At 39.8% G+C, this 18,083-nt stretch overlaps 1 protein-coding gene across 5 annotated transcripts in view; it reads left to right on the forward strand.

The window, feature by feature from the left end:
- Positions 1 to 18,083, forward strand: part of LOC134206060 (uncharacterized) — a 672,178-nt gene that overhangs the window by 633,922 nt on the left and 20,173 nt on the right. For 2 of the 5 annotated variants that reach the window (XR_009978242.1, XR_009978243.1), the window contains exons 21-22: positions 343 to 776; positions 918 to 2,030. Coding sequence is in view for 3 of the 5 variants with exons in the window: in XM_062681738.1 (XP_062537722.1) it covers positions 343 to 776; positions 918 to 1,546 (1,063 nt within the window). In the remaining 2 variants the exon portion in view is untranslated. Of the gene's footprint in view, positions 1 to 342; positions 777 to 917; positions 2,265 to 18,083 lie in introns of those variants that run through there. The other 3 variants (XM_062681739.1, XM_062681740.1, XM_062681738.1) reach the window with 2 other exon arrangements.

Raw genomic sequence — 18,083 nt, forward strand, 5'->3', positions numbered from 1 at the left:
ATTTTAATCCACTGCACCATGTTTCGAATAAGATACTGAACATAATTGGCAAGGTGACCGTGCGTCCTCCAAGTTTTATCCCTACGAGTGTTTGTTTTTCTCCTTAGATATCAAATACCTGATCCTTCGCGAAACAATTTGAAAGAGAAGTTCAGCCATCTTGCCTTACACGTACTCACTTAAAGCACCACTAGCGAAATATTTTCCCTCCAACAAAAACTACTCATATCTCTGCAATTGGCAACACTGGACAGTGTTCGTCTGAACAGCACCTTTCTGATCCCTACAAGTCACCAGTTCGCCCATTCCTCCCCATCCATCAATATCAATTCCTTCTTGCAGCGATCGAACCGCCAGCATGGAGCGATTCTCACCGCATTTCTACGGCAAGAAGGACCAACAGCTGCCATTCACTGACTCGGACGGACTGTACGACTTCCCCTCGTCCGACGGCAAAGGCAGCTCCACGATCCACCATCGGAAGAGTGCCGTTGGTCGCAGGAGAGAGCGCCGCAGCTCGCGCTCCGGTGCGACGCTCTCTCCATCGAAGTCGTCCTCAATACTGCTGGAGATTCCCGGCGGGACCACCAAGGACAAGGACAACAGCGCCACAGGACAAAACTCGCACAGCGTCACCGGATCGAAATATTCCTGCGTTACGCCAACTCGCAAAAGCCCCAAGAGGCGTCCCCTGTACAGGCATCCCGTAGCGAGTAGCTCATCGTCAACCGAATCGTTGACTTCCACTCGCGAGTACACACAAAGGTCCAGCAAAGGTAAAGCGCTTCTTTACCTTTTAACTAGCCTCCCTGCTTCATCGCCATTTTTACTTCCCTTCTAATCCACCTGCACGTTTACGCCACCACTAAATGTACTTATTCGTATCTTCCCAAAACCATGTACCTTCCGCGAATCAGCATTCATGTCCTACACGAGAGAAACCCATCTGTGCGACTCCGGAGACGACACCGGCGAGGTACGTTCCCAATCCAACCCGCCATCAGCTGCCCACACTGGCAACATCCACAGCAACAGTCTGCCCCCTTCGTCGACATTCCCAGCCCCACCGCGTACTAATCAATCAACCATTTTCTACCCCATCCCGCCCGATCAGCCTTCCACTCTCCTCCCATCAACATCATCCGACCCACCACCGCCGGACGGTTCCCAGAAACCGTCCCGCTTCGCCAACTGTGCAGATTCCGATCTGTTCCGTCGCTTGTTGAACTACAAGCTCGATAGGCTACGCTCCAATCCGGCGGCACCGTCACAGCAGCAATCGCAGTCACACTCCGGCAAGCAATCCACCTCCTTCGGCAGCTATGCCTACACTCGAATCGGACAAAACGAACACGATTTCGACGACAACGATGTCGACGAAGACGAGGATGACGCGGATGAAGCCCGCGACGAAGATGATTACGATGACGATGATGATGATGATTACTATTACGAACAGGTTTTGTTCTTTTTCCAAGTCTTTCCAAACGCCACCTGTCTGTCGAACTCGCTCGCTTTTGTCCACCCCGTGCCCTCGAGTATATGAACCACACGCACACACACACAACACAATCGCCTGAGTCTCTGGATTGGATTGATTACCCTAAATTTTAGAATCATGCACTCACCACCACCAACAAATAGAAATCAAACCCGCACTCATGTATAGACAGAGAGAACAATTCGGAATATAGAAATTTCGACGAACTGAGAGAGAGAGAGAGACCACCTTCCACTTAGTTCCTGATAGATCGGTAGTTTAGCGTTAGTGTTTGCGTTCTATTATTAGCTGTAGACATGTTCGGTAGAAACCCGTAGAACTAGTGCGCCGTTCTAGGATGACAAACTGGCCTGCCGTTTTGAAGAGTTTCTGGGCTTCCTATTGTTCTATAGTGAGCTGTTGGCACATACGTTGGTGCTGTCATCTGCTGTGGGTGTGAGTTTGTTTTACGTGTTTGTGCATCGTTCGCTGACAACACTATAGATGGCAATCATGTCGACATTTATCCACTGAATCACCATCAATCGTAGTAAGTAGATTGTCTTTCCCGGCTATGAATCAGCGCATTCGAATCAACCATCACCATTTGTACTTCGCAACTTATCCATTACACTCATACAATATGTTCATCATTCCAAGTTTCCAGGGCGTTTTTATGAATTGCGTTTTTTCATTAGAGTTTGTAAAAGCTAGTACAGAAATAACAAAAATACATTTTTCCAATTCCAAATTGTACATATCACAAAGAACTGTGGCTCTGTAAAGTGCCTACCAAACTAACGAACTTGAAAAAAAAGTCCAAAACGGATGTTCTAAGCTCTCCAAATCATTCTGGAGTTCAGAACAACTGGTCTACCCAAAATCAGCCCAGTACAAAACCGAAAGACTCCAACAGGCGGCCAAGATAACAAAAATATAACTTAACTAGCGGACCCGGCAAACTTCGTCTTGCCCAAAATTGATTGATTAAATTCACCATTCTACTTTTTACACAATTTTTGATCAAACATTTCAAACAACATATGAAAACGAATTTGGAATTATACGTTACACTTCTCAATATATTTATATAGTTTCGATTGAAACAACGTTTACTTAAATTCAGTTTAATTTAATGCCGCTTGATACACTACATACTGTAACCTGATTATTCTTTGATTTTAGTGGATTTTCTCGTGGGGTCAACGCAATATTTCAATCAATCCAAAGGCCATAATCAACCAAAAATAATCACGTATCCCAGCATTTGAGCTACGCGCACACGATATAAGCTTTCAAGAGTCATAACAATATTTAGGTTCTTTGGAAAACTTGAAATCGAAAATATTTTGTCAATTGGTAGGAATTAGAATAATTTTACTCACGATCAGTGTCTGCTTCCAAACTTCGTTGAAGAGGGTGAGCGGAACTGTACGGTTTTTTGTAATGATTTCTGTATATGAGAATTTTGACATTATCCATTCGTTCTTATGTAATACTTTATTTAATTGAAGGGTTTACCTTGATCTTCGTACATGGGATGGACAAAATAATTAGGATAGGCAAATTTTGGGTAAAATTAGATGCGTTGCAACTATCTTAGTTATCATCCGATTTTGACAATTCAGGCATGCCCGAACAAGAAAATCAATGCAGTTTGACGGTATGTCCATGGAGCCGACTATGGCCACCGGATTCCGGAGATATTCCGTTTTTCCGTTTTTCGGAGGTAGGTTCAAAACCGTAAATTTGAGGTGGATATTAGGAAAAGTTGTGGTTAAAAATTGAATAATATTAGTAACCACAAATGAAGTAGGGCTCTTGCTGATTGGAACCATATATTAAGATTTCGAATCGGACCAGAATCAAGTGAGATATGGCCATTTCTTTATAATCGGTTCCGATCGATACTTATCAAAGGGGTCAGGCCACAACTTCATTTGAATCTCGCTTTTTGATAGATCGTCCACTATGATTTTATTCCAGAAGGCTTCTAATGTGTCAAGAATGAGAAACCAATTGAATAAACGGATCCTGGAGTCGCTGGGATGTCCCCGGGGAACCTGTGAATGGGGACATTTAAGTTTTAGCACCAAAATCAGTCATTCGACGGCTCTTTTTTCATGGATTTCGATCAAGAAGCGAAGTATGAATATATATAGTCATATGGCTACTGCTTCTGCCTTATACGCAGGAGGTCGTGGGTTCAATCCCAGATCCGTTCCATTCTCCTACTTTGTATCTTTCTCTTTATTTCTCATGTTCTAGCAATCGCTAGAACTGGAAATGGACTTCCATACCGTTTCCATTACTATTCCTATACCTTCAACTTGAGTATTCTAACAGTAATCTGCTAGAATTGGAAATGAACTTTAGAGCTCGTTTCCTACATCCAATTAGAAATTCCATCAGTTACCTTCACATTGGCAGCTCGTTAACCAAGACGGACCTCTGCCTCTCCAACCTAACCCAGAAATTCCAACAAATTCCGCATGAACTCGTGGCAAGTGCAGAGGTATATTCGGCTTGCAGTGGGCGAGTGATTGCATCATCATTTCCTCCCCTTCCCTACATTGACTTGCATTCTGACGTGGCAGGCGCCAGTATGACCTAACAAATGAGATCACCAGTACTTGTACATTGAAGATGTGTGCTAGTCCCAAGCAAACATCTGTTGGTTCCCTGTGCAAGAACAGCTGATCTGGTCATAATGGAGTAGCAACTACGAGCAGTCAATCAAGATCAAGCTCAAGCCAAACCAGTCATTCGACGGCTCTTTTTTACGGTTTTCGATCAGGTAGCAAAGTATGAATATAAAATGGACTATTGACGTCTTTTGGTGCTAAAACTAAAAGGTCCCCTTCCACAGGTTCCTTGGGAACAACCAATAGGTCCTGGAAGCGGTCAGAACCGTCAATTGACCATTTTATATTCATACTTCGCTTATTGATCGAAACCCATGAAAAAAGAGCCGTAGAATGATTAGTTTTGGTGCTGAAACTAAAATGTTGCCTTCCACCGGTTCCCCGGGGCCAATCCGTAGATCCTGAAAGCGGTCAGAGCCGTCAATGGTCAATTTCTTGTTCATACTTCACCGGACCATTTTATATTGATACTTCGCTTCTTGATCGAGAATCATGAAAAAAGAGCCGTCGAATGATTGGTTTTGGTGCTAAAACTAAATTGTCCCCTTTCACAGGTTCACCGGGGCCAATCCGTAGGTCAGAACCGTCAATTGACCATTTTATATTGATACTTCGCTTCCTGATCGAAAACCATGAAAAAAGAGCCGTCGAATGACTGGTTTTGATGCTAGACCTGTGCGCCGAAGTATTTGTGAGCGGCGGCGGCGTAAGGCCTTTTTTTCACCGGCGGCGGCGGCGTCGGCGGCGTCACGCCGTAAGCAATGTTCGGCGGCGGCGTGAATCGGCGTGAAGAATTTAGAGCTGAGAAAAAAAATCTTGCTTTTTATGAATTTTAGGGGTTTTTGTACAATTGCTTTTTTTCCTTTATTTATGGGAAATGACGGCTTTGGCAGGTTTTGTTCTATTATTGTCAGGGGGGTTTTTGTTTATTGTTTTGTATGGAATTTTTTGTTTTTTTTGTTTTGTATGAAATTTGGCCACAATATTCTTTAATATGAAAAGAATGTTTAGTCCAAATTTGAGCATTACTAATTATAGAAAACCCCCCTGACAATAATAGAACAAAAACTGCCAAAGCCGTCATTTCCCCTATGTGAATTTCTAAATCTTTAGTTCTTCACTCTTCGAGAGTACCAAGGTCCCTCAGGTCCAACCGTAAGATCTTCCAATGGCAAATTTTAAATCAAATAAACTTAATAATCACATTTTTAAACTAAATACTAACACTTTAACATTTGAGTAGAAGTGGTTAATGACTAAAAAGTGGTCGATAAGAGGAAACTATGCCGTAACATAACAGACATTAAAGTTAAAATAATACAACTACAGGAAAGGACGTACGGAGAATCCAGGTAAATCTTGGAAGTAATAAAAAAGGGTCCAGGTGACGTTGCTCTCCGGAGATAATTTAAATGGCTTCAGGCAGGAGACTCGCCCCTAATGTCGCGGTCAAGCCTCGTATTCCCTCGTAATGGAATTGGGGGAGTGCGATGCCCCCCAGCTGACCTTGTTGAAATCGGAGGTTAATGTTGCGAGGGACTCAGAACCCGGGTTGGGATTCCCGGGCTGCCCGGCCACTGGAGGGTCGGGGACTTATAGCCTTGGGGTAACCATGGAATGACCGAAAGCCTCGAATTGTGGGAACTTGCTCCCAAGATTGATCTCGGGGTCCCAGTGAAGCCGTTAAATTAGTTTGTATAGGCCCCCATCTTTTAAGAAAGAGATGAGAGCGGCGCAAATGTGCTTTTATTGCGTTTTTGCATTTTATCTACAACAGCCAAGTAGTTGTACACATAGCTCTATTTGGTGTAGGATTTAGATCCTATTTGGGCACCCTCAATTAATTTGTGCCATGTGGCACCAGCAATATAAAGTCTGTGTCTGGGAATTTCACCATTTATTATTTGTATTGCATATCTTCAGGCCCAAACACAGAACATTAAGAAATGGTACGAACAGAATTCCATTCAAACATTTGTCACTTACTGGTAAGATAAAATGAACCGTAACAACAGCTTTCCTTATTCAGGTTTTTACGTCACCAAACGGGACGGATGACCTAAAACGCTGGCCCTGATATCCGTCTCCGGCAAGGAGATCTGCCGTGATGTTTCGAGGCACTCCGCAGTGCCCCGGAACCCAAGCGAGGGTCGTGTCCGGGAGCATAGTCGCCAAGATACTTTGGATCCAGTGGTACTTATGCTCGTCGTTCTGGAGTGCGTAAATGACGCTGGCAGAGACGTACAGGACGATAGGATTGCTACCTACAGTCAGACTTATGGGGGCAACATCCTAATAGCTATAGCTTGTATCTCCACGGCAAAAGTGTACATTACATCATCCACTAGGACATTTCCGCATCACAGCACATGAGTTCATTGGAAAGTACTTCGGATATAAATCCAGAAATTCGTGTGGAAATTCCTCAAGATATTCCTCAGAAAATTCGAGAAAAGAATTCTAAGAATCAATTTAGAATTTCCTTAATGAATTCTTTCAGAATTTCCACCAAGAATTGCCTTGAAAATTCTTTCCGAAATTTCGTTCCTTCATGAATTTCCTTCCTTCTACTTTAGGGATTGCTTCGGAAATTCCTTCACGGACTCTTTTGGGAAGTACTTCATTCGAAACTATTTCCATGGATTCTTTTGAAAATTCCTTTAAGAATTCCTTAGAAAATCCTTCAAGAAGTTCTATAAGAATAACCTACGGACACTGTTTTAGGAGTACATTCGGAGCTCCATTAGGGAGAAAACCCTCGGAATTTGATTTAGGATTTCTTTTAGAAACTTCAGGAATTTTTAATAGAAAATCTTCCAGTAATTTGAGGAATTCTTCGGAAACTCTAGGAAGATAATTTTGGTATTCTTTCGAAATTTCCCTCTGGAATTTATTTAGAACTTTCTTCAGGACTTCTTTCCGAATTTCTTATAGGAATCCCTTCGGACATTCCTCCGGATATTCCTTTAGCAACTCTTCCAGAAATTCCTGTAGACCTTCGAAAATTTCCTTTTTTATTACTTTAAGAATTCTTTCGGGAATCTCTTCAGAAATTCTATTGGAAAATTTTCGAAAATTTTGTTTGTGAATTTCTTCATTTTTTTTTAACTAGTTTTATTTGCTAATTATCGAATACATGCATTCATCTCTTAGACTAGGTGTTCCGTGTTTTCTTAACACTATCATCCTTATTTGCTATGTTACATTTTTAGTTATTATTAATACATTTCAATTGCCTCTGGCAGTTAGAATATTTCCTCTGGTTGAATTGAACCATGTAGGAATTACAATGTTTTCTACTTAAACTAAACTTAACCTAATTTATACTAAAGGTACAAGGAGCTAATCGTTGCAATAGAAGATTGCAACGATTTTTGTCTAAAATTGGAAATTATTTTGTTGGACATTTGTTGCAATGTCTCAATATTAGAAATTCTATGAAGTTCATTGGTACTATACCACGGAGGCAACTTCAGAATCATTTTCAGAATTTTATTTTGAATCCTCTGAAGTGCCTTCTTTCTGGTATTGCAGCAACTAGTCCATATTGGCACAGCATACAACATGGCAGGTCTAAAATTTGTTTGTAAATCAAAAGTTTGTTCTTAAGACAAAGTTTTGATTTTCTGTTTATAAGTGGATATAGGCACTTAATATATTTGTTACATTTGGCTTGAAGGCCTTCAATGTGATTTTTAAAAGTTAATTTTTGATCTAGCAGAAGTCCTAAATATTTAGCTTCGCTAGACCAATTAATTGGAACCCCATTCATAGTGACAATATGTCTGCTAGAAGGTTTCAAATAAGAAGCTCTCGGCTTATGTGGGAAAATTATAAGCTGAGTTTTGGAAGCATTCGGGGAAATTTTCCATTTTTGCAAGTAAGTGGAGAAAATATCTAAACTTTTTTGCAATCTACTACAAATGACACGAAGGCTTCGCCCTTTGGCTGAGAAACCCGTGTCATCTGCAAACAAAGATTTTAAACACTCTGGTGGTAAGACAGGTAAGTCAGAGAAAAAAGTTACACAATATGGGCTCCAGTATGCTGCCTTGGGGAAAACCAGCTCTTACAGGTAATCTATCAGATTTAGAATTCTGATAGTTTACCTGCAGTGAGCGATCTGATAAATAATTTTGGATCAGTTTAATAATGTACAGAGGAAAATTAAAATTAATCAATTTTACAATCAAACCTTCATGCCAAACACTGTCAAATGCTTTCTCTATATCAAGAAGAGCAACTCCAGTCGAATATCCTTCAGATTTGTTGAGCCGAATTAAATTCGTAACTCTTAATAACTGATGGGTGGTTGAATGCCCATGGCGAAAGCCGAGTTACTCATCAGTAGAAATAAAATTGTCAATAATATGAGCCATCATTCTATTGAAAATAATCTTTTCAAACAGTTTGCTTATTGAAGAAAGCAAACTGATTGGGCGATAACTAGAAGCCTCAGCCGGCTTTAAAATTGGAACAACTTTGGCGTTTTTCCATTTATCTGGGAAGTAAGCCAATTGAAAACATTTGTTACATAAATTAACCAAAAAGGATAAAGAGCTCTCAGGAAGTTTTTTGATAAGTATGTAGAAAATACCATCATCACCCGGGGCTTTCATATTTTTAAATTTTCTAGTAATAGATCTCGCTTCATCCAAATTAGTTCCCAACGAAGGGTCAAAAACATTCTCTTGATTGAGAATGTCTTCGAAGCTTCGTGTAACCTGATCCTCAATTGGACTAGTGAGACCTAGACTAAAATTATGGGCACTCTCAAACTGCTGAGCAAGTTTTTGAGCCTTTTCGCCATTTGTTAATACAATTTTATTTCCCTCTTTAAGCGCTGGAATCTTTGCTTTTGAGGTTTTTTAAGAATTTCCGTTAATTTCCAAAAGGGTTTCGAACTGGGATCCAACTTCGAGACATTATTCTCAAAGTTGGTATTTCTCAGAATAGCGAAACGTTTTTTAATTTCATTTTGCAAATCTCGCCAAATAACTTTGAAAGCAGGATCGCGAGTTCTTTGGTATTGCCTTCGCCTCACATTTTTAAGACGGATCAGTAGCTGAAGATCGTCGTCAATAATAATGGAGTTGAATTTAATTTCACATTTAGGAATTGCAATGTCTCTGGCGTCGACAACTAAATTTGTCAAAGATACGAGCGCATTGTCAATATCACTTTTGGTATCGAGAGGAATATCAACATCAAAATTCCTATCGATATATGTTTTATATGAATCCCAATCAGCTCCATGATAATTAAAAGTAGAGCTGATTGGATTATAAATGGCTTCTTGTGAGATTTCAAATGTCACAGGAAGGTAGACCTGTGCGCCGCCGCCGCCGGTGGTTTTACTCGCGCCGCCGCCGCCGACGATTTTGGGTCGGCGCGCCGCCGATCATAATTTTGCCATGCCGGTGACTAGTCGCAATAAAAAAATCAATTAACTTAAGTCGAGTCAAGACAAGCACGAGACACTGAAAACGGCCTAATAATTGAGGTCGAAATACAGCGTGGTAGAGTTAATTGGAATAGTACTAAACTAGTCTTATGGAAGTTCATAAATGTTGTTAAGGTGGATCTCGTCAAAATTCAATTTCAAATCTACCTCAAGCGATGGTGTCCCTAAGTCGGTGTAGTGACATACATTGTCTTGGTTAATTAATAGGTTGGTTGATTAGTTTGAGAGTTTGAATGAGGTTTTATTTAGCATAATAATACATAAATTGTTAAAGTGATCTTTGGAATGCGTTAAGCCAAGGCCTCATTTAGTCGGGCACCTAAACTTGTAGGTGACTCGCAAGATGGGTTTTTTGTGGGGCCTGGATACATGCCCAAAGCGTCCCCATTCTTAAAGGATCTGGCATTGGTGCAGGAAAATTATTGCACTTAAGAAATTTCAAGTCAAGTTTCACATTATTTATTTGCCAATATTTATTTTTTTGTATTTATTTAAATAAACTTATTTAACAGGTTTTTTTTTGTTTTAAGATTTGTGCTATTAGGACAGGTGGCTTAAAGGGCAAACTGATTTAGCAAAATAATTAAATCCCAACACTTCGGAGATTCCATAGAAAATTTCTCCGAAAATTTCTTAAGAATTTTCATTACGGATTTCTTTAAAAAATCCTTTACGAATTTCTTTCGGAAATTGCTTACGGAATGCTTTCGGATTTTGTTCTACGAATTCCTACAATCTCCTTCGGAGACTCCTTGAGGAATTCCTTTGGATGTTTCTTTAGCAATTCCTGTGAAAATTCCTTAAGGAATTCCTTAAAAAATTCCATTCGTTCTTTTGAGAATTTCTTCGGAATTTGTTGAGAATTTCTTCGGAAATTTTTCCTTTTGAAATTGTTTCCGCATGTATTTCATGAATCGCTGGAAAAAGTTGTTCTAGATATCCATAAGGAATTTCTTCAGAACTTCTTCCAGCAATTCCTTTAAAACATTCTTCGGGAATTCTTCCGGAACTTCCTGCAGGAATTCGAAAATGCCTTCATCTTTCCTAAAGTCTTTGTTTGTTTGTTGTTATTTTGGATTTTTTTTTCGAAAATTCAATAAGTAACTACATCGCAAACAACTTCATTTTCAATAAATTTCAAAGGATCTCCTGGAGGATCTTCCGAAAAAAAAATCTGTAGAAATATCCGAAGGAAATCTCGGAGGTTTTACAAATAATCTTTTAAAGAAGTCCCTGGAGGAATATCCGAATGAATTCCGGGCGGTATTTTTTATTATTTAAGAAATAAAAATCTGGAGGAGTTCCCAAATAAACTTTTGGAGGCGTTTTCGAAAATAATTCCTAAAGGAACTTCTAAAAGATTTTTTGAAGGTAAAATACGAATTTCCAGAGGAATCGATAAAGGTATATTTGAAGGATTTTATGATGGAATTTCCGAAGGAATTCTCAAAGGAAATTAAGAAGAAAATCCTAATAAAATTTCAGAGAAAATGCTTACTGGTTTTTCTGATGTAATTCCTCGGTTTCTTCAAGAATTCCTTTGGAATTTTTCCCAGTAATTTATTCGCAATTTCCTCCAGAGATTACTTTAAAGATTCGTCCAGGAATTCCTTAGGAAATTGCCTCAAAAAGTTCCAAAAAACTCCTCCGTAAACGAATTCCAGAAAGTTCTTCGGAAATTCTTTCGGATATTCCTTAAAATTTACCTCAGGGATTACGTCAGAATTTCCTGAAATTTACTGAAAAGATTCTTTCTGATTTTTCTGCGGAAATTCCTTCCTCATAAACTATTTTTGAAGTCGGTGCTACCGGACAAAATTATAAAATACCTATACATATAATAAGCAGGGTGTTACGACCCCTGGTCGACGCGGTCCACCAGAACGATTCGCTTTCTAACCCTCGCATCTAAACGATCATTCTTCAAACCCGAATCAGTCAAACGATGACAGACACTGAACGTCAGTTGAGGATAAGGAACGATGAATGAGAGCAAGAAGAAAAGTAGTGGGATATTCTAGCCAAAACAAGAGTTTTTTTCCAAGTTCGTTTATTTGGTAGGCTTAGGCGTGTATAACACTTTACGGAGCCATGGTTCTTTGTGATATATACAATCAATATCATTTTATTATACAGTTAATAAGAGAGGGGAAGGAGCCAGCGTACTCGTGGTGACTCGAGGTTAGTTTACAATGTTTAAGGATGGACGGGGCTTAGGATTTGCGATAAGGAAATTTCAGCTTCTCATCCGGGCATTTGGCGTCAGGGACGATGTGGCGTGTCGTCATGCTCGAGGAATGGTTCGACTGGAAGCATATTCCGGATGGCAAGAGCTATGGAGCTCTACGGAACAAAAAGACAGAGACAGAACAAAAAAACTTTAAAGAAAGAAAAAACAAAATATTAGATTTTGATGTCAGAAGCACAAAGAAAACTATAAATGGCCTGCATATAGACAACATCACGATCTCCCAAAACACCTCGAACTTCCCTGAAGGGTTGTTTACCTCGGGCCACAAGGGTATCCAATAATTGCTCTCTGGAGGCGTCATTTTCCGAGCAGGACCAAACGACGTGATCGATGTCATCATAACCGGCTCCGCACCTACATAAGTTGCTATCGACAAGGTTTATTCTGTACAGATGTGCGTTTAGTGAATAGTGATTGGACATAAGTCTCGACATCACGCGAATGAAGCCTCGACTTAAGTCCTCACCTCTGAACCACGCTCGCCCAGAAACTTTTGGAACTATGGAAAATAGCCACCGTCCAAGTTCATTGTGTGTCCAATTCCTTTGCCAACTTTGAAGAGTACTTTGACGGACTAATGGGAAAAACTCGTTGCTCGAGAATTGTCTATCATAAACCTCACCTTCCTGTGCGCCCACCTTTGCCAGCGAGTCTGCCTTCTCATTGCCGTAGATTGAGCAGTGAGATGGGACCCAAACAAAGGTAATCTTGAATGATCTTTCGACCAAAACACGCATCTGCTCTCTTATGTTTGAAAGAAAGTAAGATGCGTGCTTAACAGGTTTCATCGACTGGAGTGCCTCGATAGAACTAAGACTATCCGAGAAGATGAAATAATGGTCTACGGGCTGATTGGAAATTATCCCCAAAGCGAAGTTAATTGCTGCCAGCTCAGCAACATAAACCGAACACGGTTCCTGAAGTTTTTGGAAGGTGGTTGAAGTTACATTGAAAACACCGAAGCCAGTGGATCCGTTGATGCGAGAACCATCAGTGAAATATCTGTTGTTGCAATTGACATGTTCATATTTTTCAGAAAAAAGTGAAGGAATAGATATTTGTCGAAGATGATCTGGTATTCCTTGAATAGCATGTTTCATGGACAGATCGTATACAATTGAGGAACTGTCGTTGGTGAAGTGAACTCGAGGGGGATTATAACACGGAAGACAAAGATCTGACGATATGTAGTTGAGATAAACTCTCAGGAATCTTGAACGACAAGTTAGTTCAAGCATATTATCGAAGTTATCTAGAACAAGTGTATTACTTGTTCCACATTTGATTAGTATTCTAAGTGAGAGCTCCCAGTAACGGTGCTTTAAAGGAGTGACTCCAGCAAGCACCTCCAGGCTCATGTTATGCGTTGAATGCATGCAGCCAAGGGCAATACGCAAACAACGATACTGAATTCGTTCCAATTTGATCAGGTGGCAATCAGCTGCTGAGAGGAAGCAGAAGGAGCCATACTCTAAAACAGAGAGAATAGTCGTTCTATAGAGTTTGATGAGGTCTTTCGGGTGAGCACCCCACCATGTTCCGGAGATAGAACGTAGAAAATGGATCCTTTTCCGGCATTTTTGTATCAAATACTCAATGTGGAGTTTCCAGGTACATTTGGAATCAAACACGACCCCAAGGTATTTAGAAGATAAAGATTGGTTGATGTCATCATTCAACAGCTTTAGTTTCAGTTGAGCAGGATACCGCTTCTTAGTAAACACAACCAACTGAGTTTTTTGCGGTGAAAACTCGATCCCCAAATGTCTGGCCCAAACAGTCAGATTATCTAGGGTACTTTGCAATGGTCCTTGCAAGACAGATGCACTTGGACCTCTTAGAGAGACCACGGCATCATCTGCAAGTTGTCTGAGCGTGCATTGTCCTTCCAAACAATTGTCAATATCTTTAACATAGAAATTATAAAGCAAGGGACTTAAACACGAACCTTGGGGAAGGCCCATGTAGCTATTTCTGGAAGTTGTCAGAGTGCCGAGTGTGAAGTTCATTTGTTTTTCTGACAACAAATTATACAAGAAATTGTTCAAAATAATGGGTAATCCATTACTGTGCAGATTGTCTGACAGTACTTCTATGGAAACTGAATCAAAAGCGCCCTTAATGTCCAAGAATACTGAAGCCAATTGCTCCTTGGGCGCAAAGGCCAGTTGTATATCTGAAGAAAGCAACGCTAGACAATCGTTTGTTCCTTTCCCCTTTCTAAATCCAAACTGAGTATTTGAAAGCAATGCATTTTCTTCGACCCAATGGTCGACTCTTGAAAGGATCATTTTCTCCAATAATTTTCTCATGCATGATAGCATGGCAATCGGTCGGTATGAATTGTGATTAGACGCTGGTTTCCCAGGCTTTTGAATAGCTATTACTTTGACCTGTCGCCATTCAGGTGGCACAATGTTGTACTCCATGAAACAGTTGTACAGGTCAAGTAATCGTCTTTTTGCGATATCTGGGAGGTTTTTAAGAAGATTGAATTTGATGTTATCGCATCCCGGAGCAGAGTTATTCGATGAAAGAAGAGACATAGAAAGTTCCAGCATTGAGAATGGTCCACCCAAAGAACCGGGATCAGTGACTGATTCTCGAAATAGCGGTTCTGCTGGTACGGAATCTGGACAGACCTTTTTGCGAAGTTGAATATCCATCGATTGGAGTATTCTTCACTCTCGTTGGTGGAAATGCGGTTCCGCATGTTGCGGGCCGTTTTCCAAAGTGTTGTCATTGAGGTTTCTCGCGATAGTCCCTCGACAAAACGTCGCCAGTAGCTCCTTTTTTTTGCCTTGAGAAGATTTTTGAGCTTTCTTTCAAGCCTCAAATACTCTTCAAAAAGCTCGGACCTTCCGTGTTTACGAAGGGCCTTGAAGGCATCAGATTTCTCAGAATACAACTTAGTACATTCATCATCCCATCCAGGAGTGGCTGGTCTTCTTATGACAGATGTACTTGGAACGCGTCGTTTCTGAGCTTCCAGTTCGCTTTTATGAATCAATTCGGTAAGGAATCGATACTCATCCAGTGGCGGAAGAATATCAGTTGATTCAATACCAATTTTTACCGCCGATGCAAATTTTTGCCAGTCAATGTTCTTCGTGAGATCGAAAGGAACATTAACTGGCTCAGATTATTGATAGCCACTTTTAATGGTGGTGGCTATCGGCATATGGTCACTACCGTGGGGATCTTGGATAACCTTCCACGTGCAATCTAATAAGGGTATGCGATAACACACTTTTTCCTAACGAAACGAATCGAAACGAAATTTAAAATGTCTATGTTGATTCGGATCGAAACGAAACGAAATATAGATTTCTTTCGAGACTTCGAAACGATACGAAATCAAGGATCATTTAATTCGAAATTTTTCGAAACGAAACGAAATTTTGATTTTTTTTCCGCGGAATTTTTGTTGAATTGGCTTTTACATTATGTACGCAATTATGATTTAACTTTTTTCGAAGTCGAATAACTGTTTTGCGACCAAAAGAGTTATAATAACTGAAGAGGCAATCTGTGATAAATCGCCACATTTTCGCCGCATATACCATTCGCAATTAGGCAATACCCATTTGTATATGCCGCACATTTGTGCCGCTTTCAAAGGAATTCATCGTGGAACGTGTGCTCCCGAATCTGATCAATTTTATATCAGTAAGTATATAAAAATAAAGAAATTGTGGGATTTTTCATATACGGATTCAAATTTCGTTTAAAACCTTAGATCACTTAAACATTATGTTATTATGCTGACTTAGTCAATGCTTAGATTTATTTTTTTATTTAGAGGGATACTTAATTATGTATCCACATCTGCCAGGCGTATATGCAGATATAGAGTTGATATTACTAGATTAATATTTGAAAAGAGCGTATCTGCCAAAATTTATTCCTTCTTATTCTTCGTCTACATATATAGCATACATTTGCTCACTAGAAGAATCCTGTGCACCTTTCTAAAATGCATAAAGATATGTATTTCAGATTGAATTAGCCTTATATACAATCAGCTCGACAAAATGAGCTATTGTGTCTGTGTCCTTGGCATATAAAAACAGCTGTTATGGTCAGTATGTGCTGAAAGCAATCATAAGTAAAGAATTTTCAGCAATTTTAATGATCTTTCAACCCATTCTGGATTTATGGTTTGCAAATGTTTCTCTCATATTGTGCAAATAGTCAAAGAAGAGCTTATTAGTTTGATTAACTGTACATATCGTAGTTGCTAATTATGATTGGCCGAGGAACAGCAAATATGCACAGCTCACCAATTAAATAATATTCTTGAGATACAAAAAAGTTATTCTTATTGTATACTTGCTTCGGAGTTTCCTATTCATGACCAATAACGATGCTGGCCACGTGCTTATAGTAAATTTTGGATTAGTAGAGGAGAATTAGCTTAACACTTATTGTTTTAAGAGAGCGAGAAATGCTCTGCATCTCCGTGAGCACTACGGAAAAGGAATCGTTGGTTAGTTGAGATGGTAATACATGTGAAATCCCTTGGTAAGCAACAAAATATGTATTGTAAACGAAGTTATTTTAAAAACAAGAAGACGAAAACGGTGCTTCAAATCAATCCAACGCAAGATCAATGTGCTTCGTTTAATGATCTTCTACAACACGATCGATTCCGCACTAGATAATTTTGTGCTTTTCGATGCAGACATTAGTTTTATCACTTCGCGATCTCCCACACTAGCTGGCGTGATCAGCATCAACACGATCGATTGCACACTGGTTAAACAAATTTCTGCTATGCGAGGTAGGTTTTTTTCACTTTGCGTTCTTCTGGACTAGCTGCCGTCCCATGACCAGCAACAACACGATCGATTCTGCATTCATATTAGCATTAGCATTGAGCAATTTGCACAAATTCGTAGGTGGTACAAGCCAAGACTATTTTATGAGAGTAGCATCACTTTCATCCGTTACCACAGATATTGATCTTGGGACAAAATAATACAAAGTAGGAAAGGGACGAGCCTGGAATTGAACCCACGACCTCCTGCTTATAAGGCAGAAGCGATAGCCACTAGACCACCGAGCTCGTCTACGATCAATTCCGCATTCATATTGTGCAAATAGTATAAAAATATCACAAAATTTAAATCATGGAAACACTGAAGACGTTTTATGGAAGAAAACTACTTACGTATTTGTCGACTAAGAATGGGGTTATGTAGAAGCGTTAATAGTAAAAATTGAATAACCTAAAGCTTTGTGAACAACGATTTACGATTAACGATTTTGTTCAGCGGCGCAGCCAAAATTTTTTATAATATAAAGTATGGTTTAGTTCAAACTTGATTCGAAATTCCGCGGAATTCCGTTAAATTTCGTTAGAAGCTAGTTTTTTCTAGCGAAATTTTTGTAATTTTACGAAACGAAACGAAATCAAGAAATCAGATTTCGTCATGCTCAAATTCCGCGAAATTCCGCGGAATTTCGTTTCGAACCACCTGAAACGAAATTTTTCGAAATACCGCATATGCTTACAATCTAACGATAGTGAATTAGAACATAAAGACAGATCAATACGGCTTTGTTGACCATTTGGTCCTATTCGAGTTACTTCACCAGTGTTCAAAATATTCAAATTGAAATCGTCACACAAATCATAGAAAATAGGCGCTCTATAATCGTCATACGTTTCGCCCCATCCAATACCATGTGCGTTCATATCACCCAATATCAATACTGGAGATGATAGGAGGGAGACTGCGCTCCAAAAATGTCGACGATTAATAGAGGCATTTGGAGGAATGTACACTGAAGCTATGCAAAGATCTTTATTCTTCACATTTACTTGGCATGCGACGATTTCTAAGCCGGGAACAGTCGGAATGGGAATTCTGTAGAAGGAGTAGCATTTTTTGATCCCCAAAAGAACGCCACCATAATGATCATCCCGATCTTGGCGAATAATGTTAAAATCGTGGAAGTAGATTTCATCTTCAGAAGAAAGCCATGTTTCACAGAGAGCAAATACATCACAATCGGAATTGCGAATCAAAAACTTGAACACGTCCAATTTATTTTTTAGACTATGACAGTTCCACTGCAGCACAGTGATTGTATCTTCGGTGTTGGCCGTATTATCCATCGAAAGATACAATTTCTGCAAGAAGGGGCCATGAAACAGTCAATTGCTTCAGATAACTTTCTACTGTTGGAATAAAGAGGTCAATGATTGGCCTCAATGAATTCGGAATATTGAACAAG

Source organism: Armigeres subalbatus, chromosome 1 (assembly GCF_024139115.2).
Source record: "Armigeres subalbatus isolate Guangzhou_Male chromosome 1, GZ_Asu_2, whole genome shotgun sequence".
Taxonomy (NCBI): Eukaryota; Metazoa; Arthropoda; class Insecta; order Diptera; family Culicidae; genus Armigeres; species Armigeres subalbatus.